General features: G+C 41.8%; 1 protein-coding gene and 1 non-coding gene across 2 annotated transcripts; one reads left to right on the plus strand and one right to left on the minus strand.

The window, feature by feature from the left end:
• The first annotated feature begins 3,659 nt into the window (after nucleotides 1–3,659).
• trnaa-agc (transfer RNA alanine (anticodon AGC)) lies at nucleotides 3,660–3,732 on the plus strand. Its single transcript has one exon. It is a non-coding gene; the product is annotated as a tRNA-Ala (tRNA).
• A 2,565-nt stretch (nucleotides 3,733–6,297) lies between these two features.
• Nucleotides 6,298–18,999, minus strand: tm6sf2b (transmembrane 6 superfamily member 2b). Its single transcript, XM_071543340.1, has 11 exons — nucleotides 18,958–18,999; nucleotides 18,569–18,690; nucleotides 16,139–16,242; nucleotides 13,165–13,262; nucleotides 12,613–12,716; nucleotides 11,224–11,306; nucleotides 10,523–10,647; nucleotides 9,962–10,063; nucleotides 9,435–9,527; nucleotides 7,403–7,522; nucleotides 6,298–6,573 (listed from the first exon to the last, which is right to left on the minus strand). Exons 2-11 carry the CDS (start codon nucleotides 18,646–18,648, stop codon nucleotides 6,337–6,339), a joined length of 1,146 nt encoding a protein of 381 aa, XP_071399441.1. The 5' UTR covers nucleotides 18,649–18,690; nucleotides 18,958–18,999; the 3' UTR covers nucleotides 6,298–6,336.
• Nucleotides 19,000–20,776: the final 1,777 nt, after the last annotated feature.

Below are 20,776 nucleotides of genomic sequence, written 5' to 3' on the forward strand. Positions count from 1 at the left end.
TTATTTTGCAACACTGAAGGCAGTGTAGTGACATACTAAAGACAGAAAAAATTATATAATCACTGACAAATGTGGAGTATCTCCGCCCAGCACTACTGCCATGAAGCAGATAGCTCATCTTAAATATCTTCAGACACATTACAGTAATGCAGATCAGTAGAGGGTGAAGATCTCCTCACTTCACTTTGCCGCATGAGATGTAAGACACATGAAAGGAGAAACGTTACCGAGCACGTGCACCACCTTTCTCCTCCCATTCTCCATGTCAGCTGGCAGGGACGTCACAGAGAGGGCAAAGGTCAGGATGATAACCATGAAGGACATTTTCACAGGGGTCAGAGGCAGAGGCTGGTTAGAGAGCTGCAGGGAAAGACATGTCAGAGAATTAGGAGTATTATGGGTTTGATGAAAGTGGAAAAACCTGCCAACTAGCCCAGTAGTATCCTTCCCAAAGAGCAGTAGGGGATAAGTTAAGGAAGTTGTTGGCAGTGTCGATTTAGGCATGGAAATTCTGGTGGAGTCCTAAATACATGATGATGAATTCCAACACTGCAAGACACTATAACCAACACACACACACACACACACACACACACACACCCTTGAACTTCTACACACAGGATGCACTGCACCTGCAAAAATGCAAATGCAAATCTGTCCCCCGCACTTTTTTCTAATGCAAGTCTAGTAGCAATAGCTCTATAAAACTATCTATCTAGCCTACACATGCCAGATTCTCAACTTCATGTGCTAAGCGGTTGTAAAAAGTTCAGCAAAAAGGCAGAGGGCAATTGATTACCTCAAATCAAGAAATATAAGTTGACTTAGATTGCATTTGAAACTTTGCAACAGCAAAGTTATGTTTTAAAAAAAAAAAGTTTAGCCTTGTCTAGAGTCAACCCATAGCTACATAGTTTAACTGACCAGTTCAGTCATGTATGTAGGACAGTCTTTTCAAATCCCACTCCAACTTTACCACTTATTTTCTCTGTATTGTCAATAGAAATAGCAGGGAGCAGGGAAGGAGGCAGCAGGACATGGCCACGGGAAGGTTAGGTTAGCTAAGAAGAAAAAATCTGCCTATTAGCTAATGTTAGCTAGCTGCGGTTAGCCTGGCTTCATGCGGTTAGCTGGTTGACAGTTGTGATATGTATACAGTATTAGGGATACTTTTGTCAGTTTCTACCAACTCAGTTTTTACCAACTCTGGTAAAACTCATTTTACCATTGCTTTGCACTTCTTCCTGCACTGTTATTAGGAGAAGCAGGGAGCAGCAGCTGAGCTCAGGTGAACTAACTGGCCAATTAATAGGATAGGTGACACTGAATTTTATATTCTGCTTGATAATTAGCTTGTTACAGATTGGATTTATACAGTTAGCTGGTTGACAGTCATTGCATTTATTAGCATTTTAGGGCTGCTCTTCTCAATTTATTCATTTTATTTCACCATTGCTTTTCAAGTTTTAGCCTCGCAACAGCAGGGGTCTATGGATGCATTGTCGGTCGGTCGCTCTGTTCACCACTTTAAGGTCACGTGGGTGAAAGCGTGCCGGGGGCAGTTAGATTGCAGACTGGAGATTGCAATCAGGAGATCGGAGTTCGATTCCCGGCAGGGACGCTTCCACAAAATCCAATGTCGCGGGGCTGTTAGACTCTTACTCTTGTTTCTTAACTGTCAATAGAAAGAGCAAGGAAGAGCAGGTGATTCTGCACAGGTGAGCAGTAACTTCTTAGTATGGCTAAATGAAAGGGCGAAGTATTCTGTTTTTTTATTTAGCTAGCGACAGTCAGGTTTCACCAAAGCTGGTTGACAGTCATGGCGTTTATTAAGGATACCCTTCTCAATTTTCTTCAAAAGTAAAGCAATATAGAAAAATATAAAGCAATGCATTTCCCTTCTTGTTGTATAAGATGATCAGCCAACTTTTTGATATAAATCATAATGCTGAATCTGAAATGTATCTCTTGTAATAAAATCATGTAATAAAATGATGGGAGTGTTGTGGATAGTGGATCCCACAAGACAAGTGTTTGGGGAGTTCTGAATGAAACAGGCCCTGATCAGCAGGGGGCGCCATAATAAACAATGCAATATGTATACTATGACTGAAATGGCCACTGATTAAATGGAAATATTGAATTTTCCAATAATACAGAGGATTATGCATTACTGACTACAAAGACATTGCATTGTTGACACATTGTGTTTTAATGGCCCCAGTAGAGCAATGATAAGTGCATATATTGCTATTTGTGGTGCTGAAATTTCAGTGTTCTATGAAGAGGGAAAGGCATGTGCCACAATCATTAATTCAATCATAAATGCAGGCAAGGTCCTGGGTTCACATTTGGGCATGTTACCAATCACCTATGGCAAAGATCAATGTAGGATAGTCGTACTGAAAAACTGACAAACAGTTCCAAGTGAATCCCTGGATGGAAGTTATTGCCACTAATTCTGGTCAAGTGCCCATTCTCTTTAGACAGGCTCTCTGGATTATGGATGGGAGTGTGTAGTGGATGCACAGAGCACTAGTGGGAGGCTTGTGTGTGAGAGTCTTGACCCAAAATGTAACACCACTGGGCAGTGCTGTATAATCCCAGGGTGAAGGGTGGACGAAGAGATGCTCAAAAAACAAAAATAGTCCTATTACTTAAGTTACGTGCTCAGATATGAAGGTTGGCTTTTGATCTCATTGTGGGAGGAAAAATCTCATCATAACAAAAAAATGTGTGAGTCAAATGGGCTTAGTTGTTAAGTATTGCTACTGATGTGCACTGCTAGAGGTCTGCATTGTCTGCAGAGTGCTACTTGTTAAAATCACTTCATACGTAATAGAATTGCTGCAGTAGACACGTTTGATCATTAAGATAGGCCTAGTGAAGCAGAGTAACTAAAGCAACATGCACACTGCACACCAAAACAGCCCTGCTGCATCATTTTCCCTCGGCCTAACACATTCAAGGTTAGTCCAATGAACATCCCCACAGTTTTCATGCAGTGTAGACACTGCATAATGCGCAGAGCAGAGCCAAACCATTCGACCGCAGAAGTGAACTTACCATGACTATCACAACAGGATTATTGCCTGAATGAAGTAGATGTGCCGCTGTGCGCCGTTTACTCCTCAGCCAGGCTAATGTTGTTCTGCGGCGGGACTCATCTTCCCCCTGTATCTCTCTTTCTCTCTCTCTCGCTCTCTCACGCTCTCTCTCTCACTCTCTCACTCACTCACTTGTTTCTTGTCCCATTACTGATCTCTCGCATTGCAGGGGAACCACCGGTGCTGGTGTGTCCCGCAGTCCGGCGATGACGCAGCAGCCATTTGATTGCACAGCTGATGGGTTACAGTGTGTCAGTTAATGTTTGTGTAATTAGAGCCACGACTTCACACAGATTTGCTGCTACAGTGTAATCATTCTGTGCACAGCAGCCCGTTAGTGTGTCACTTTATGTCTCCACTTCACACTTCTCACCCGCAGTTTGTATCTGTTCGCCCAGTGGAGTCTTATTAACTTTTGCCTTGTAGAAGAACGCAGTTGTGGCTATCATGGCAAAACACACGTGCAAGAAACATATGTTAGTAGAGTTAGCGACAGAGACTCTTGGGTGTAGTGCAGATTTATATAGCAGGCCCTGTCCAAGTGCTGCAGCTGGGGGATTAGCTCAAATGGTAGAGCGCTCGCTTAGCATGCGAGAGGTAGCGGGATCGATGCCCGCATCCTCCAAATCGTTTTCCGTCTATGAGTTTAAGTATGTCAGTGCAACAATCATAATCATTTGCGCCTAATAGATGGTGGCGTTTTATCAGGACTGATCAAAATTCAGAATTGAAATCATCCGAACAACTCTGCAGAAATGAGAACTGTCAAGGTCCAAGATGGGTGAAGACAAAAGAAATCTAGCAATTAACAATTTAGAATGGACTTTATAACCCCATATCTAGTATATGAAGTAAAATCTGCATTGATAAAGTTTAACTGCTTTGATAAGTTCTGCCATCACTGCAGTGTGAATTGTTTAGTGTTGTATTTTTCTTCCCTGTTTAGGCTACCAACCAACAGATCCGAGCCGCAGCTCTCCAGGGCCAGCAGACTGCACAGCTGAGCAGACATCTGCAGCAGAGATCCCTTGCGACTCCCATCATGGGATTACAGAGCTGTTTGGAAAGGCCACATTTGATTTAGAGGCTCTGTCACACACACAGAATGCATCGCTAGCATGTGCAGGCAGCAGCGATGCCACACTTCAGCATGAAAAAGCTGCTGAGGGAGAATGAATTAAATGAGTCTCTCTCTGTTGGCCTATTGCTCAGCTAAGTACAAGGGGTAATTACTTATGAGTGGGCTACTCTGTTATTGATGGGGTAGAGTTGGAGAGAAGGGTTACACAGCTGTTTTAAAGCACATTATCTATCCACTTAAATAACCCCCTCTCTATCTCTGTCACCAAATACCGTGTATTTATTCAAATGTTGTCTGTACTGCATCCAAAACATCGTATCAGGGATATAAATACTGATAGATAGATTCAGCATTTGCCAATTACATTACATGATGATAATCCGTTAAAATATTATGTAAATCTCCTCTGCCTTTCACACTGAAAAGCAAGCAAACCAAAGTCCCCAAAGGTACAATCTGTGGCTGTGTCGAGACTATTAAAAAATAACACAAAGCCTTTTTCTGCATAGTTTGTCTTCTAATTAAATGTGAGAGAAACCGCTCTCCTCCACTGTCCTTGGTGGTCATTTGAGTGTGTTTGTGTTTGCAAACAAAGATATATACAAATCCAAAGGCATTCATTTGATGTCTTTTTAAAAGAGAGTGACGAGTGCAGAGGCAGACAATTTACTGGGCAACCCACACAGAGCGAGCATACAGCAGCATCTCTCAGAAGAAAAGAAAGGGAGAGGATCAAGGAATGCAAGTAGAGAAGAGATGAAGAGCTTGCAATTTGGCTACACTGGGACAGATAGACAGAGGGAATAGAGGATGGCAGACAGAGAGAGTCACAGCATGCCTTGTCTGCCTGTTCAAACTGAGAAAATAAACCCCCTATTTAAAAGTAAGACAGGCTGGCAGGCGAACAGCAGTGGTACTATTCCATGTGTTCACCAGAGGAGTTAGTGAGTGACAAGAGCTGCTGTTGAGGTAAACCCTCCACAGCACACGTTGGCACTGCCTTGCCGCTCAGCTCTGGATAATGATAAGTGGTAGCTGCTAAAGCTTCTCTCTCTCTCTTTTATGGTAAAATGAATTCCCTCCTCTCTCTCCTCCTCCTTTCATTTCCTCTCCTTTCCTGTCTCATTCCCCCCAGTGCTTGTGTTTTGATCCCGGTGCAGAAGTAATTTAGAGTAACAATTAAATGAAAAATGACTTTTTCACCTCGTTAACTAATTCTCCGCACCACATTGTTCATCTATTTAACAATAAATGCCCCCAAAATTATAGAATTTTCATATTTTTATATCAAAATCTCATTACTTGCACTTCCTGGAAAATGGCTTTTGAAGTTCAAACCAGTAGGTGCACATAAATATTTCAACCAGCAATACCATCACAGATTTTTGATCAATCCCCACCTCCACCCCACATCCCCCTCCATCGTATAAAACCTGCAACTTCACAACTTTCAAAGTCACATGAGTGGCAACAACGGCATTTTTGGGTGCTCAGCCCTGAAAACCCTGTTTCCTTTCCCGAAGACACCATGGTTATGTCCTAGTGGCTGGAGCTTTTCTTTTTTTTGTCACTTTTTTTTTTTTGTCACTTTCCATATTTACTGTGGTCCAACCCGTCCAGTTTTTGAACAGTCCCTCCCCGAGTTATGTCCCACCTCAACATCCCGTTTCAACCACTGAAATGTCATTTCCTTGTGACTTTAAGGAACGACTGAAGTTATATTGGAGGGGGAGTGTTCAATACTCCTTGTATTCACAATGAAAAGAGAGGATGGTGTGCTTTTAAGTCTCATTCCGCTCTTCTCAATGTTCTGTGTTGACTCTGTAAGTCTAAGGTGTAAGGAATAGTGGACAGTTCCTCTGAACCCGTAAAGGGCAAATACTCTAGTTTATATAGACAGTAAACTCAATTGCAATGACACTACAAATGCCTGGAATGACAGGAGATGACCATTTATGCATGTTTAAGGAAATAAAGTGTTAGAAGCAAAAAATGACCACCACATCCAGAGCTGTTGAGTAAAATAACCGTATATTTTGACATGTGAACAAGGCACTTGAAATAAAGCATTATTGCATTTTTAAGTTAAATTCTTCAAGAATCATTGGTTATGTCATTACTTGTATCGGCCGGAGAATATTAAGATTATCATTTGTCTTTGTATTTGGTGTCTTTCTCCTCGCTGTTCGGCAGACCCGTCTGCCCAGGGAAGGGGGCGATCTTCAGGAAGAAATAGGGGTTACTGTGAACCCGCATGGCCACCAGGATGGGCGTGGCTGCATAGAGCAGGTTAGCTGCCAGCACAGACCAGAAGGCGTCAGCTGGGATACGAAATGGAGCTGTGGTACGAGAATGGAGGGACGCCCCGATGTGGGCCCACTGGCACTGGGAGGAGGAAGAGATACAGAGATGGTGAGAGAGGAAACTGAAGGATTCACTGAAGTTGTTGTGTTTTTACCAGCTATCACACTGACAAATGCTGAGAAATGTGCAAGATTTAAATCTACAAAACACTAATGCTGCATATTGTAACTAGCATGACTGGGCTATATTCACACAGATGGCAGTTCATTTGATTGCTCAACGTTTCTTTCCCCAGCCCCTCGAGAGGAATAACTTTGAATGAGGCACTGAGTCTCTATTCCACAGTCATTAGTCCACAGATAGTGGTATACAGAACAGGGGCCTCACAGGGAGCACAAAGCGCTGTGTGCAGAACAGTAGACACACATATAGACACTCGCACAGACTAGCTGGCTGTTCAGAGGAGTCTTTTGATTAACCAAGGCTAAATCCCAAGGCTGTCCTGCCCCCATGCTAAAGAGGAGAGAGAGGGTGAAATCTGCAGCCTCTTATCTAATACTGGCTTTGATCAAGGGCTTCCTGTTCTCGTGGCTCCACTCCTATCAGATCAATAAGGAGAGGAAACGCCATCAGCCTGTTTATTACAGAAAATATGCCTCTCGGGGATAAATGTGGCTGGTTGCTTGGAGTGAGAACTCCAGGAGGTGGTTCTTAGGATGAGAGCTCAGTGCAAGGAGTTTTATGTATCAGACCTCTTTGATGGAGTGTTAAATCAATCAGAGAAGTGATGAAAACATAATTTAATGTATTGCATCGAGCTGTGAATACAACCCACATCCCAACACCTGTATGCTAAAATATGTATTCTGATCCATTTTCACCGATTGACTGTTTCTCTTCATGGTCTCACCTGGATCATAGCTCCGGCAAAGAACACAGTCCAGTCTGACATCCATGTGCAGCCCGGCTTGAGGAGACCATAAACAAGCGCACCCAAGATGGGCAGCCCATAGAAGAAAAAGTGCAGCATCTATAAAAACAAGGACAACATCATGGAAGGTCAGAACAGTCCCTGTTGTCCCCTTTCTTTCCCCTACACCTGCTTCCATATTTATGCTATACTTGTGGAATTGGGTATAGTTTACAGTGGCAGCCATTGTATAAATACCTCATCATGCATCTATCCTATATAAGTATTACAGCAGCTAATGCAACCTATTGCTTGTCAGATGTTCTGAAGTAGAACTCAACAGCCCTATAAGACAGAACCGAGTCTCAAAAACAACTTGTTGCCAGATGATATCTTGTGCCTTCTAGCTGCTGAAAAGAGAATTAGCAAAATGTAAATGTTCTGATCAAGGGACACAGGGACTTGAATGGCTTGGATCTGTATTTGACATTGGTCCACATACATAAATTAAATTCTGTGGTTTTATATCCATGTGGGCGAGTGGCTGATAGCATATTCCAGTGAGTAGGATTCTGGATGCAGTGAAAAGTGTCTAACAGGGTGCAGAGAGACTTTCCCCTCCGTGACTGGCCGTCTGTGTTGTTGCTGGGCCCCGACCAACACTCCAGCAGACAATTAATACAGTACATCCTCATTCTCCTCTGGGCTACACCGCACTCCAGCTACTCACACTGAATACTGAAAAGGGCTGCTTAAAGCAGGAAATACAATCACACACACCCTCAGAGCAAAGTCACACAATTTACACCTCTCTCTCTCTCTCTCTCTCTCCCCTTCTTTCTCTCACTCTCTTCTTCTCTCTCTTTTTTTTTTCTCTGTATCTAACACTCAAACACTCTCTCACACACATTTGCACCCTCAGCGCAAATTAGAAGTTACGTACAAGGGTCATTACAGGGACTCTCTTGACCTTCAACTTAAAATATTTGGTGCATGAAAGCCAGTTTGCCACTTTATAATAGCTTCAAATTACACCACTGAACAGTGTCTTTTCATTCTTGGTCTGAGGTCTAGATGAATTCTAATGAGTTGAGCCTAGGGTCTGAAAGCCAATCATATATGCCCTTCAGTCTTTTGTTTGAGTGTCTTTCTAGTGCCGCCACGGTCATCTGTCACATGTGGTTTATCATCATCAATGATTAAAAAGGTCGGTCAACGCAAGAACAGTGTAACCCTGTGCAACTAGACCAATCCTCATTTCATCTCTTCACACCCTCACACACACACACACACACACACACACACACATGAACCCGCCATCCAAGGCTGGACACACACACACAAATGCACACAAACACAAAGATTCGCAAATGGCACTAACCAAGGCCCACTTTCACATGCTACACACACACACCTCCCACCCACTGAGATGCTGATGGGGGGCTTTGGGGGAAGGATTAGCTTATCAAGTTCTCAGCATGCAGTTCGTCCGCCTGATCAATGACTTGCCATTGTGCCTGGACTGCAGCCTCGACAAGGTCTTCGGATAACCTATTGACAAGGCTATGTAAGCCTAACAAAACACAACAAAACCCGCAACGACATAGGGTCAGGAGAAGAAGGGAAGAAAAGCGATACCACCACCAGTCACAACAGCAGTCTGTTCCCCGGCTTAAACAAATGAGAGAGAGACAAGGATGCGCTGGCCTCTCACCCCTCGCTCATTGTTGCTGTAATGATGAAAAATGGCTCTGTAATCAGCTGTGAGAGATACACAGAGGGAAGAGGAGATAGGGGCAAGCTTCCAGCCCACTCAGTGATATCTGTGAAAAAAGAGGTCCATTATGTGGTTGGTTATTTAAAACAGAATGGAGAGGACCATTTAGGAGAGCTTTGGGTGCTGCTGCAGCAGACAGAGTGGCTGAGTGTCGAGTGTGTGTGTGTGAGTGAGATAGAGAGGTGGAAAGAGAGAGACAGAGATGCAGAGAGAGAGAGAGAGACAGACAGACAGAAAAAGAGAAAAAGGACCCACCATAACTCTGGGGTAGCCCACAGGATCCTTCAGGTAGGGTTCATACTGCTTCAGGTAGATGGAACAGGCTTCTAGTGGAGAGTCAAGAGCGACCTAGGTGCACACACACACACACACACACACACACACACACGCACACACAGAGGAGGATTTTGCTTATATTATACAAGCTAATTAAGATGACACATTGAATATGGCTGAATGCCCTCTTAAAATCACATGAAATGTCCAACGCGTAGTAATTATGTTGAGATACATAATCCATACATCATTGCACAAGCCTCTAAAGCCAGATCTTATTTAGCAAATAAACACATAACGCTCCCATGTGGCTCAATTAGTTGAACATATTGCTTGTGAAAGCAAAGTCGTAGATATGAACGCTTCACAAACTCCCTGGATAAACTACTCAGCATGAATGCCATTGCGGGCTAAATGATAAAACATGTCTCACTCAGTTGTAAATGTTACGGTCGTGCCCTCAATTCTGCCCACAGACATGTATTTATTCAGTCTGCCTCACTCACCAAGCCTCTGAGGATGGTGAAGGCCATGGCAGCTAACAGCAGCAGTACCAGGATGAGGTCCAGGGGGCGCCAGATCAGCTTCATGCTCTGAGCATGCTGGGCCTGTGGGGAGACGTCAACACAAGGTCATGGTTTCAGTGGTTTACTCTCACTGTAATGAGACCAGTGCCTCCATCACACAGTGGAAGAGCATGAGGCTTTTCTCTCTCTAGAGGTTTCCACAGTACCACACTTAAAGAAAGAAAAATCACCTAAAAAGGAATGACAGCTGATTTTGCCACGGATATATTTTATCTGGTAAATGTGGCTTGTTTCCCTAGCTACACACAATCAAGATTCATCTTTTATCTTGTTAATCTTAATGTTCTTAATTTACTGGGATTTTAACTCAGGGTGTAAGATAAGATGAAAAGTAATGATCCCCATGGGGAAATTGAGAAGGGGGCATACGCTGTACTGTATACACTGTACACTGTACTGGAAGATGCTCTGGTTAAATACAACCAGCAAACACTAGCTTTTCATTTTTTACATATCAAGGTCTTCCCATTGTTGCCTTACATTGTATCCACCAATCAGTGGTCTGTCTTTGGGCCTGGTGAACAGTTTGATGGCTCCCCATACAGGCATCAGAAGGAAGACAAAGTTGAGCCAGAAGACTGGACGAATTTCTGACCCATATTTACCTAGAGAGAGAGAGAGAGTTTTGCCAACTGTGTTCCAGACCAATGAGGGGTTTTCAAGTGGAGCAGCCTGGCTATTTTTAATCTATGTTAAATGTTGACATACTTCCATGAGGTTTACATGATGAATTAATAAGACCTCTGCCATAAACAACAAATTCACATGAACACATCTTCAACCATTTATTTCCTCCCACCTGCATACACACACAAAGACACACATACACACACCTCCGAATGCAATTCAGTTCAATAAACTTCCTAATAAAACCTCTATGGGGCACTTCAAGCAAAAGCATATGTCTATAATAGCAAAACAGAACAGAACGACACATTGCCTGTAGACAAGTTTGATCTTCTGACATTTATGTATGCGGTTTGAAATGCCAACAACAGATGCTTTAAGTCTGTTTTCTGCTTTGTTCTGTGGGTTGCGACGGCAAGCGAGGCATGGGGCGGTTGTGTATTCTGTTGGCAGGCTGAACTGTGACACTGATGCTACACGGCAGTGCAGATGTTCACTTGATTAAAGCCTGTCATCGTGGGACCGGTAGAGAGGGAATAGAAGATGAGGCTCACCTGCCACTATCCCGGCAATAAACACACTCATGTTGGCACACAAAGAGCCGGCCCAGAACAAGCCGAGGGTACGGTAGGACTTCCTAGGAGAGAAACCAAAACACATGACAAGCACAAAAGGTAGTTGTACCTATTGTTTGGATAGAAGGTGTGATAATATGAATCAGTACGAGCACGTCTATAGGTCAGTTAGGGCAACATGTAACACAAATGTGGCATCCACTTCACATACATCTATCATATAGTGATGATGTAATACAAAGCCTAGCGGAATTTCTCCCAGTGGGAAAAAGGCTGACAGCGATTCAAAGAAGATCTCATTTCCATCATAGCACCTAGCCTGAGGCGGTGCGCGCTCTGAACTCTTGAACTCACTGACTGCACTTTATGACTAACTCACTCTAGAGAAAACTCCCTTTTTTATAATATAGTTTTATTCAGGCTGATGTGAGGAGTGATAAATGAACCTGATGAAGCCTAGAGGTGAAATGCATTTTTCACTCAATTGTATTTATTGTTAAAAAATTAAATATGTGAAAATAATAGATGGGTCTGAAGCCTATCAGTGTGCTGTAGAATATTTTCATGTTTGTAGAACTATTCCTGCTCAAATCAGCACCTGTGAAAAGCACTGCTGTGCCCAGGGCTTCTACAGCCTAAGCCTATTGGTTGTATAAATGTTTGCAATTATGTTTTTTTCAATATAAGTATGCACCTAGACAAAAGTCCTGTCATTCTTCAATTTATGTGGCAATAAAATCTTGAATTTCAATTTCACTCCTATTTCAGCTAATGTAAAAAAGACTCCTGCACACTGTTTCAGACATTTAAAACTTTATATGCAACATTTCGGTCATCTGACCTTCATCAGGCATAAATTCAACCATGTAGGTACATCAGTACATACAGTACACCCCCACCAATGACAAACAACCAATCAGATCAGTTCACTGGGCTAAGTTACAGGTCAGTCTAATAGGACTGATTAACACAGGTACAGGTCCCTAACCAATGTCAGAGGAGCTCCACCTGGAGGCTGAATACATCCCAAATATATGGCCAACAAAAAATCAAAGGTGAGGTCCCTATTAACAAAGGGAGGGACATATAGGCCTATACTTATAACTGATCTGATTGGTCATTTGTCATTGGTGGGGGGTATATATATATGTTGATGTGCCTGAATTTATGCCTGATGAAGGTCTGACAACCGAAACGTCACATATAAAGTTTTAACTGCAAGTCTGAAGCAGTGTGCAGGAGTCTTTTTGTACATTGTTTGTATGTTTTTCCTTCTACACATCTGCCATCTACCTATTCTAGAGATGTGCAAAAGTACTTTTTTCTTACGCCTGTTTCAGCTGACATGACTAGCAGACCAGCACCTACCTGTCTGTTATCCTGCTGATCATCATCAGGTACATGATGAAGTGAGCTATTCCATCCCAGTAACACATCATGATGGCATAGGCTGTGCCCAGGTACGGCTCTCCCTAGAACAAGACATCACACATACACACATACAGAATATATACAGAATATATACTTATACATATCAGTTGTCTGTGCTGTGAATTAATGTTTTCCTGGGCAGTATTGTTCAGATCTCACTCTCTCTCTGCTTGCTCTCTCTCTATTTGTGCTACAGTAGGTAATGTTGTGTTGTATGAAACCCTCTCTAGTCTCTGCCAGCGCGTCCCTCTCTCAAGCTATCTGGATACCACAAGTATCACAAGTTCCTTTTTAAATCACATGTCATTTAAAAAAGAGATGAAACACTGAAAGAGTGCAGTTAAGTTTGAATGAAAATAAAATAAGCATGAATTCCGCTTGACATGAGACAGTCTTTGCGAAAAAAATATTCTCCAGACTTCCTCACCTGGTGCACGAGACACAAAATGTTATATCAATGTATTCTAGATGTGACATTAAGGAATTTACCGTTTTCTGGTAGAATTCCATAAAGCCAGAGAGAATGCCGTCATACTCCAAGGCGCTCGTCAGGTCAATGATACAAGTAAAGGAGAACTCAGCAAACACTGCAAAGGAAAGGCCACATCAGTATAGAGAAACAGTAACACATTCTGGCTGAACCTGGACATGAAAAAAAAATGCTTTACTCTGAAAGCCATTTCATTTCTGTCACGCAACTGAAAATAACTTGAATTAATGCATTTTTTTCTGCTCAGCCTCCACTGATTGCAACTGTAGAATATTTTCCAGCTCCACACTCAAGAAGAACCGCTTTCAATTAATTGCAGATTTCAGCTCAGGAAATCTTGAGATGTTCAGCAGCTTGGTCGGTGGAACAAATGTCATTCAGTTGTCAGTATGATTGTGATGGAAAGCTTTTCTCTCTTCCATGTAATTACTCAATCTGCCTCTTTTGAAAACTGAATTAAAGAGTATTAGCTTCCATCTCTGATAAAGAACGTCGAGACTGGAATGGTTGACAGACTCGTGTCTCTTGAACTGCTCTCTGGCTCCCCCCCTCTCCCTCTCTCTCCAGCCTCTGTATTCACCATCTACTTAAGTTCAAAATATTTTCCTCCAACCAGCTAGCCATTGATTTCTGGGGCAGTGTGGGGAGATAACAATGTCTTCTTGCAGTGGGGTAGGTTGGAGTCAGATTCATATTGGGAGCCAGCCTTGTCCTCGGGTTAAGAGCCCAGCCGAGTCGAAAGGCCAAGGCCACAACCAAGAATTTCCAGCTCCCAGTGTGGAGCCACACAAAAACTAATGAGTGGCATGGAATAGAAAGAGACGGGTCCTGCTACCCAGGAATAAAAAAAAAAACCCACACAGATAAAGCTGGTAAAATGCTGCTATAGACAGTTTTCTCCACCGTTCTACTCCCTGTGGCCTTTTTAAAAGAAATTGAGCCAAAAATGTTATTTGTTACATGTTACTCAAACGACAAACTTCACTGATACGTAACTAATTCACTGAAGAGCTACTTGCATCTTGCTTGGCTGGGTGTGCATCTCTCAAATGCAGTCCCATGGGGCCAATTGATACTCAAAATTTACGTGTCAAGATTGGGTGTCGAGATTTTTTCAGCGTATTAAGGCTCACTATATAATGAGACATGTATATAAAGAATTTTAAGTTTATCCATGACCTGAAATATTTCACTATTTATTTTGCACTAGTAGCATCAAAACTGTACGAGAAAGGCATGACTTTAGATCATTTTCATTTACATCTTTTACAGAGTGAGCAATCAATGTGCTGAAAAAGGCATTGGGTGCTTTTGGAGTTGAATTTTTGAGTATCCATTGGCCCTACAGGACTATTGGAGGTATTGGACAGCTGCAACCTAGCAAGCAAGATGTTGGGTATGATGATATCTGCAGTTATGCTTGAACTCATTTTTGGTCATATGTATATAATCTTTGCATTATGTCTTAATTGCTGTACCTGTGCTTGTCCACCTGTCCTGTGAGGTCTGGTCAAATTAATATACCTTATTTATTGTGGTAAATCTGTGTTCACTGTGTGTGTAATGGGAAGAGCATAAATTGTCTTGTACTTGCTATGCTATGTTCTTGACAAATAAAATTATTCTAATCCTGATTCTGTCTTGTACACTGAGAGGCTGACAGTCTGACGGCTAGCTGTTTATTTATACATGACTAAAAATATGTATGATCCGTCTTCTGTTGAAAATAAGACAATAAATGTACAAAATGGTGGCGGACACAGTATTCTAGAGGCTTAGAGAGTACCATTTACGATTGGAATCGGTTTACAAGGAACGGCTATAAAAATCCAATTACAAGGATCTGCTGTCTGTACGTTGGAGAATGTCATTATAAAGGCATCTGTGTGTGTGTGTTGTGACTGGGGGTTTCTCTGCAATACCAGGGCTTAAACCGCTGTATCACATCTCCCCCTATCTGTCCTTCACACACACACACACACACATATGCCCCCCCCCATCTCATGTACCAGTGTCTCTGTTATCCTCAGGAGGACCAGGTTTATCGCTGACATCTAATAGGTGAGATAGGAGGGGGATTATGGTTCTCTATCATAGAGAAGAGCCAGACGCAGCCCTGGCTTCATCCCTGTAGCTCTCTCTCTTATAGCGGTGGCATTGCCCTGGGCGCCGGCTATATTACCTCCTTTTTGTCCCACTGGCATAGCCCCTGGTATCAGTTAGAGGGAAATGTTTGTGCCGGCACCCTTGGCTAGAAACGGAGAACGTAGTTTGACCGATCGAGCCATACACACGTCGAGGTGAGGCGCTGGGCTGGGTAAGTCGCTGTAAGAAAGCTTAATTAAAGGTGTATGAAAGGTGTGTGAGCTGCTAAAAATGGAGAGCGGACCTCCACTGTGTAACCGAATTGAATACAGAAATCGTCCTATAGAATATTCATTGGGGGAGGCATTCATGGAATAACACAGGAGCAGTGATTATGGATTATCTGGTCCTGCATGACTGTTTTCAAATGACTGTCTTTTGGTTCCAGGACAATCAAGGACTAAAGGATGAGCTAAAAAGTTAAGTCAAAGTGCCATGAAGGTCCTCAGGTTGCTGTGTCAAGTATCTAGAATCCAAAAATCAAGCCTACAATGTTTTCTGCCCCACCTGGTATAAGAGGAAATACAGATGGCTTCAGGGTCACCCATGCCACAGAAAAGCAAGACTGGGCTCAGCTTTGCTCTGAGCCTGATCAGCGTAAGCAGCTTTCTTACGTATCAGGGTGAAATCACAATGAACACAATTAATCTTTTCACTCCCAACACAGTGAGTAGTGAGAGAAAGTTCTGGAAATTCTTTCTCGGGCATTGGAATCAGCCCCAGAACAATGCATAGTAGTCATTAACCTTTCAGTATAGTCAGTATAATGTAAGCGTTTTGTAATCTATTTCAAGCATGTTGGGAAATATGCGCAAGTATGTACATTACCAAAGAATAAGGCGTCTTTAGGCGGGTTGCCACGGGTGATGAGGAAGTAGAACAGAAAGACGACCACCAACACAGCAATTCCAATCTCCAACACCACATACGGCCTGTGGAACCAGACAGATTAACTGTTATCTATGAAAAGTAATAACAAGTTATCCGTATTCTTAGTACAACCTCAGTGTGTGCACTCTGTACTTTTAGACAGCAATCTCCCTCTGATTTTCTGCCTCATTCTCTTTTCTAATTAGTTTCTCCCATGGAAGTTGTGCCAGTCTCCTCTGCAGTGCTAAATTAGTGAACGATGATGAATGGGAAGACAGAGAGAATGATAATTATGCAACACCGCGAGTGAGAACCAGGAGAAATAATGCAGAGGTGTGTGGGAGAGCTAGTGATACATGCACTGGATCCAGCCAGAGCACAGAGGCAGCTGGTGTTGTGCAGTTTGTCTGCATGCTAAATCCTCACATGGCATTTACCCTCCTGAGCTACAGACATCTCAGGTTGCTCTTTAAAATACAGAGCACAAGTATTAACTTCATATTTCATCTACAAGCTTTTAAAGATAGATTGTTCACTTTCAGGTGTCACTTGGTCACTTTTAAATGTACTTGGCAACTGAAACTGATTCTGATTCTCATTCTGTTTCTGTTTTGCTGGCACTGGCACTGACCTAAGAAAATAAAACTATCAGTCTGCCAAAAATCCACTTTTCAATAGATCTCTTCTCAGTGTATTAATGAGGTAACATTGGACTACATGGAATGTTCAAAATGTCCAGTTAGCTCACTAGTCTTATCAGAGAATCCAAGTTGTATCACTTTCTAGGACAAAGTTACCAATGATGGTATTAAGTCATGTCATATAATATTTCTAATATGCTCTAGATCCATAGGAAGCCCAGATGAGCATGTTTGCCTAGTTAAACCCAAAGCCTGCAGCATTACATCTCTCATATTGCTCCGGTGGTACTGTATGCCTGGCAGTGGCTTAAAAGCACAGCTTTACAAAGACTTAATCAATCATTGGTGGAGGTGTGGGAAGCAGCAAGCTAAGGCCATGTTAGTTCAGCACTGCCCTCCTTGTTTAGCGGTCAAAGGTACCACTGCCTTGCAATGGAAAAGATGAATGTGTTCAAGGCATCTCCCAGTAAACAAAATTACTTCCTTGCAAACTCACAATGTGTGCACACAGAAGCCAAACAAATGCTGGGAGACCAAAGGGAAGCTCCCTTGCTACCTCTCCAATTCAACAGCACGGGAAGATTTATGCACACAATACTGTTTGTTTGCAGAGTGGAAGAGCGCAAGGCATATTGTACGTCAGGAGCAATTTATCAAACTCTTCTGCGCAGTCTGTATTGATTGTCAATGTCCACACACTCGAAAGGGTTCCAGCAGAGATATTCACAGAGGAGAAGTCTTGAAGTCTGTCGGAAATGATAAATATCCAGTACTCAGAACTGTGAGAGAGGAGTGAAACATGTATCACCATCCCTCTCTGTAACTACAGCCCAGCTACTGTTGCAGTATGCTCAACATCAATTGCAGATAATATATGCCATGATGAAAGGCAATACCCCTGTAAACAGGCAAAACAGACAAGGCTTTGATGAGAAAAGGAGAACTTATGCCTTAAAAAAAATAATGATCTCCTGAACTATATTAGTTGAACTGCACAAATTCTGTTCCTATGGCACCTTTTGATTTTTTCCATATTCATTCTCTTGCCCCACCGTATAATCTCAAGTTTCATCATTCAATGATTTACACAACTAGGCAGAATTGGCAAATACAATCTGTAAGTTGAACTCAGGGAATTAGTGGTTGTATGTATGTATTTGTTTTCAGTTTTGAGCTTATAGTGTCCTCAAGTGGTGGTAAAGTGTACTGTCTGTCATCCAATGATATGCTGAGCATCACCTGCACCATTATATTATTATAATCATATAATAATTATAATTCTAACAAATGTTGTTATACTATAACAATACATGTTCATAAACAAGCTTTTTCCCCAAAAGATCTGTTTTGAAATTTGAACTGAAGGATTTATGCAGCCTGGGTTAGAAATTAACTTAGCATTTTTTGCCCAATGATTTTCAAGGGCATGTTGGTTCTTTTCAGGATCAATTTTGTTGAGCTCTGATAATAATACATTTGCCTTGCATATTGGTGAATAAACACCCAATTTGTACCACTAAGATTTTTTGTATTTCAAATCACAACATCACTCTCCCACGGGGGAGAACCGTCACATTCACGTGTGAATAAATGACAACTCGATGATTTTTAAGATCATGGAATTTTATGAACTTTCAAGGCTATTTTAGCTGTTAATTTCTGACCCTGATGAATATGTATACATATTATTTTCACAGATAAATAGTTTGACTGATAGAGTAAGAAAAGGGTAAATGTTATGACTTACTCTTGAAACTCTGGGATGGTATTCATTGCATAAAGGATGCCAAGGGCAGAAAATGAAAATAAAAACACTAAGGTCTCCATCTCTTCAAACGTTGCTCAACCCCCCTCCCTGGAATCCAAGCACTATTGGAAATACAATACAGTTAGTTTGAAGTCAGTTATAATACCAGTTCCAGCAAATGCCTGTAAGAACACTAGAAACACAAGAGCAAATCAATTACCGAAATAATGCCTAAACATCACTATACTTATAAAAACTGGAAGTAGCCTGATAAAAGAAAAATAATATTTTCTGGAAAAATACATTAAATATGTGAACTCAAATCCAAATGTCAGAATGATATTTGCAGTTTTGTATAGATTGGAAAAGAAAACAGCGCGTGCTCTTACCGTGCTCTTACCGTCTGGCTAGTGGATTTATCAAATTACGGCCGGCCTGAGGCAGACACAGCCTTTACAGGGGAAATAATGAACTGAAGACAAAGAAGCTTTTGGGGGAAAGTTATGCAATTTGGTTTTGTCAGAGATTTGCATAAGTCGTATTAGGGAGTGCGTTCCACTTTATGAAGCACCTCACTTTCAAGTCACATTGATTCGTGATTAACAGCGCACTATGAAATGTGGGCATATAATCTCTCTTTTGTCGACCCAATTTCACTCAGTGGTTTACGTATAGCCGTCTATAAAGTGTTCACAAATACTCCCAGTGTTTATGGATTTGTGTGACAATTCTATAACACTGGTATTGCTCAATTGGCTTTGAGTGTTTGGCACGGTCAAAATCGAGGTCAATTCAAACAAAGTGTTTGCGGGACGCTTCCAGTAGAGTGCGCCAAATTCAAACTTTAAGAGCAGACAGCACATCTGGGAAATAAAGCTTTGGATGAACAGTGTAATCACTCTTGATATATAGGCTAAATATAAAATATGCTCTGTAGTGTGAAAGATTAAAATGTTATTGCCATTGCCACCCTAGTTGTGTTAGGAATCAACATCACACACTGTGACACGGGTATCTGCTCTTATTATGTTCATCCAACACACTGATACAGTGAAACTAGGCTACTGAAGACTACACCAGCAATGAATTGGTCTCAACTGAGGAGGTCTTTATTGTTGAGCTGATGTGCATCACTTACACAGGTGCAACTAAAAGGTGCCACTGCACATTCATCATGCTTTTACATTCTGCATCATCACCCACGGCATTGCTGACTCAGGACAATACCACAGCATCAGAGAGGGAAGACAACGCACATGGCCTGTCAGTTTGTTTCATGAGCCCCTCCTTGAACTTCAACACACACGCACGCACACACACACACACACACAAACACAGACACAGACACAGATACAGACACACACACACACACGCTGTGCCCCCTGCCTCCCACCACCTCCCTTTGTTGGGAAAAGGGGGGACTGTAATACCAGGAAAGCAGTGGCCGTGTGTGTTTACTGGAAACAACTGGAGCTCTTCCAATTGCATCGTTCAATAACTCAGAGTGGACAGATGGATGCCAAAATGAGACAGCGACCTGGAAGAGGATAAACACATACTCTGTTTAACATCTAAAGTAAAATAAGAGAAGCCTAAAGCTTTTATTGAACAGTAAATAATGTTTGCTGGGAATTAGTCCTTGTGATTTGCTTCTAAAATGAAATGCCACAAATGTAAATATATAAACAAAACAGATTTGGTATCAGTTTCATAGAGAATCATACTGCAAGCAAACAAAAACACAGGTGGGTCATAAGAACATAATCCATATATGTATTTAGTACAAGGACATGGACTATACTTAGGCTTCACCTGTTCAAGTGAGAGGAAAAACAGCATTCTTGGATTTGATAATCAGCTAAATAGTAAACCTTTTACATACAAATGAGATGGAGTGAAATTAATTTATTAAAGAAAAGCTGCACCGGTTCCTTAAGTAATGAAAATCATCGTCTTTATTGGTCTTAAATGCATCACTTCTTGCGTTGAACTATTTGTAGAACCATGGTTCATTTTTTTTAATTTTTGTTTTTTTTTATTGAATGAATACAAGGGGATTTAGTCCATGAATCTGAGGAGGGTCATTTATAATGTTATGATCATCATTACCTTTCCTGACAAAATCATTTATCTTAAGCAGTTAATAGCAGAAGCAAAACAGGATAGTGTGAAGCTACATCAAAGACTGTCAAAATGAGTACAAAGGGT

The sequence above is a fragment of the Centroberyx affinis genome, unplaced genomic scaffold (assembly GCF_046629955.1).
Source record: "Centroberyx affinis isolate AG114_WGS23_722 - 3 ecotype Tasmania unplaced genomic scaffold, CSIRO-AGI_Caff_v1 ptg004288l_1, whole genome shotgun sequence".
Lineage (NCBI taxonomy): Eukaryota > Metazoa > Chordata > Actinopteri > Beryciformes > Berycidae > Centroberyx > Centroberyx affinis.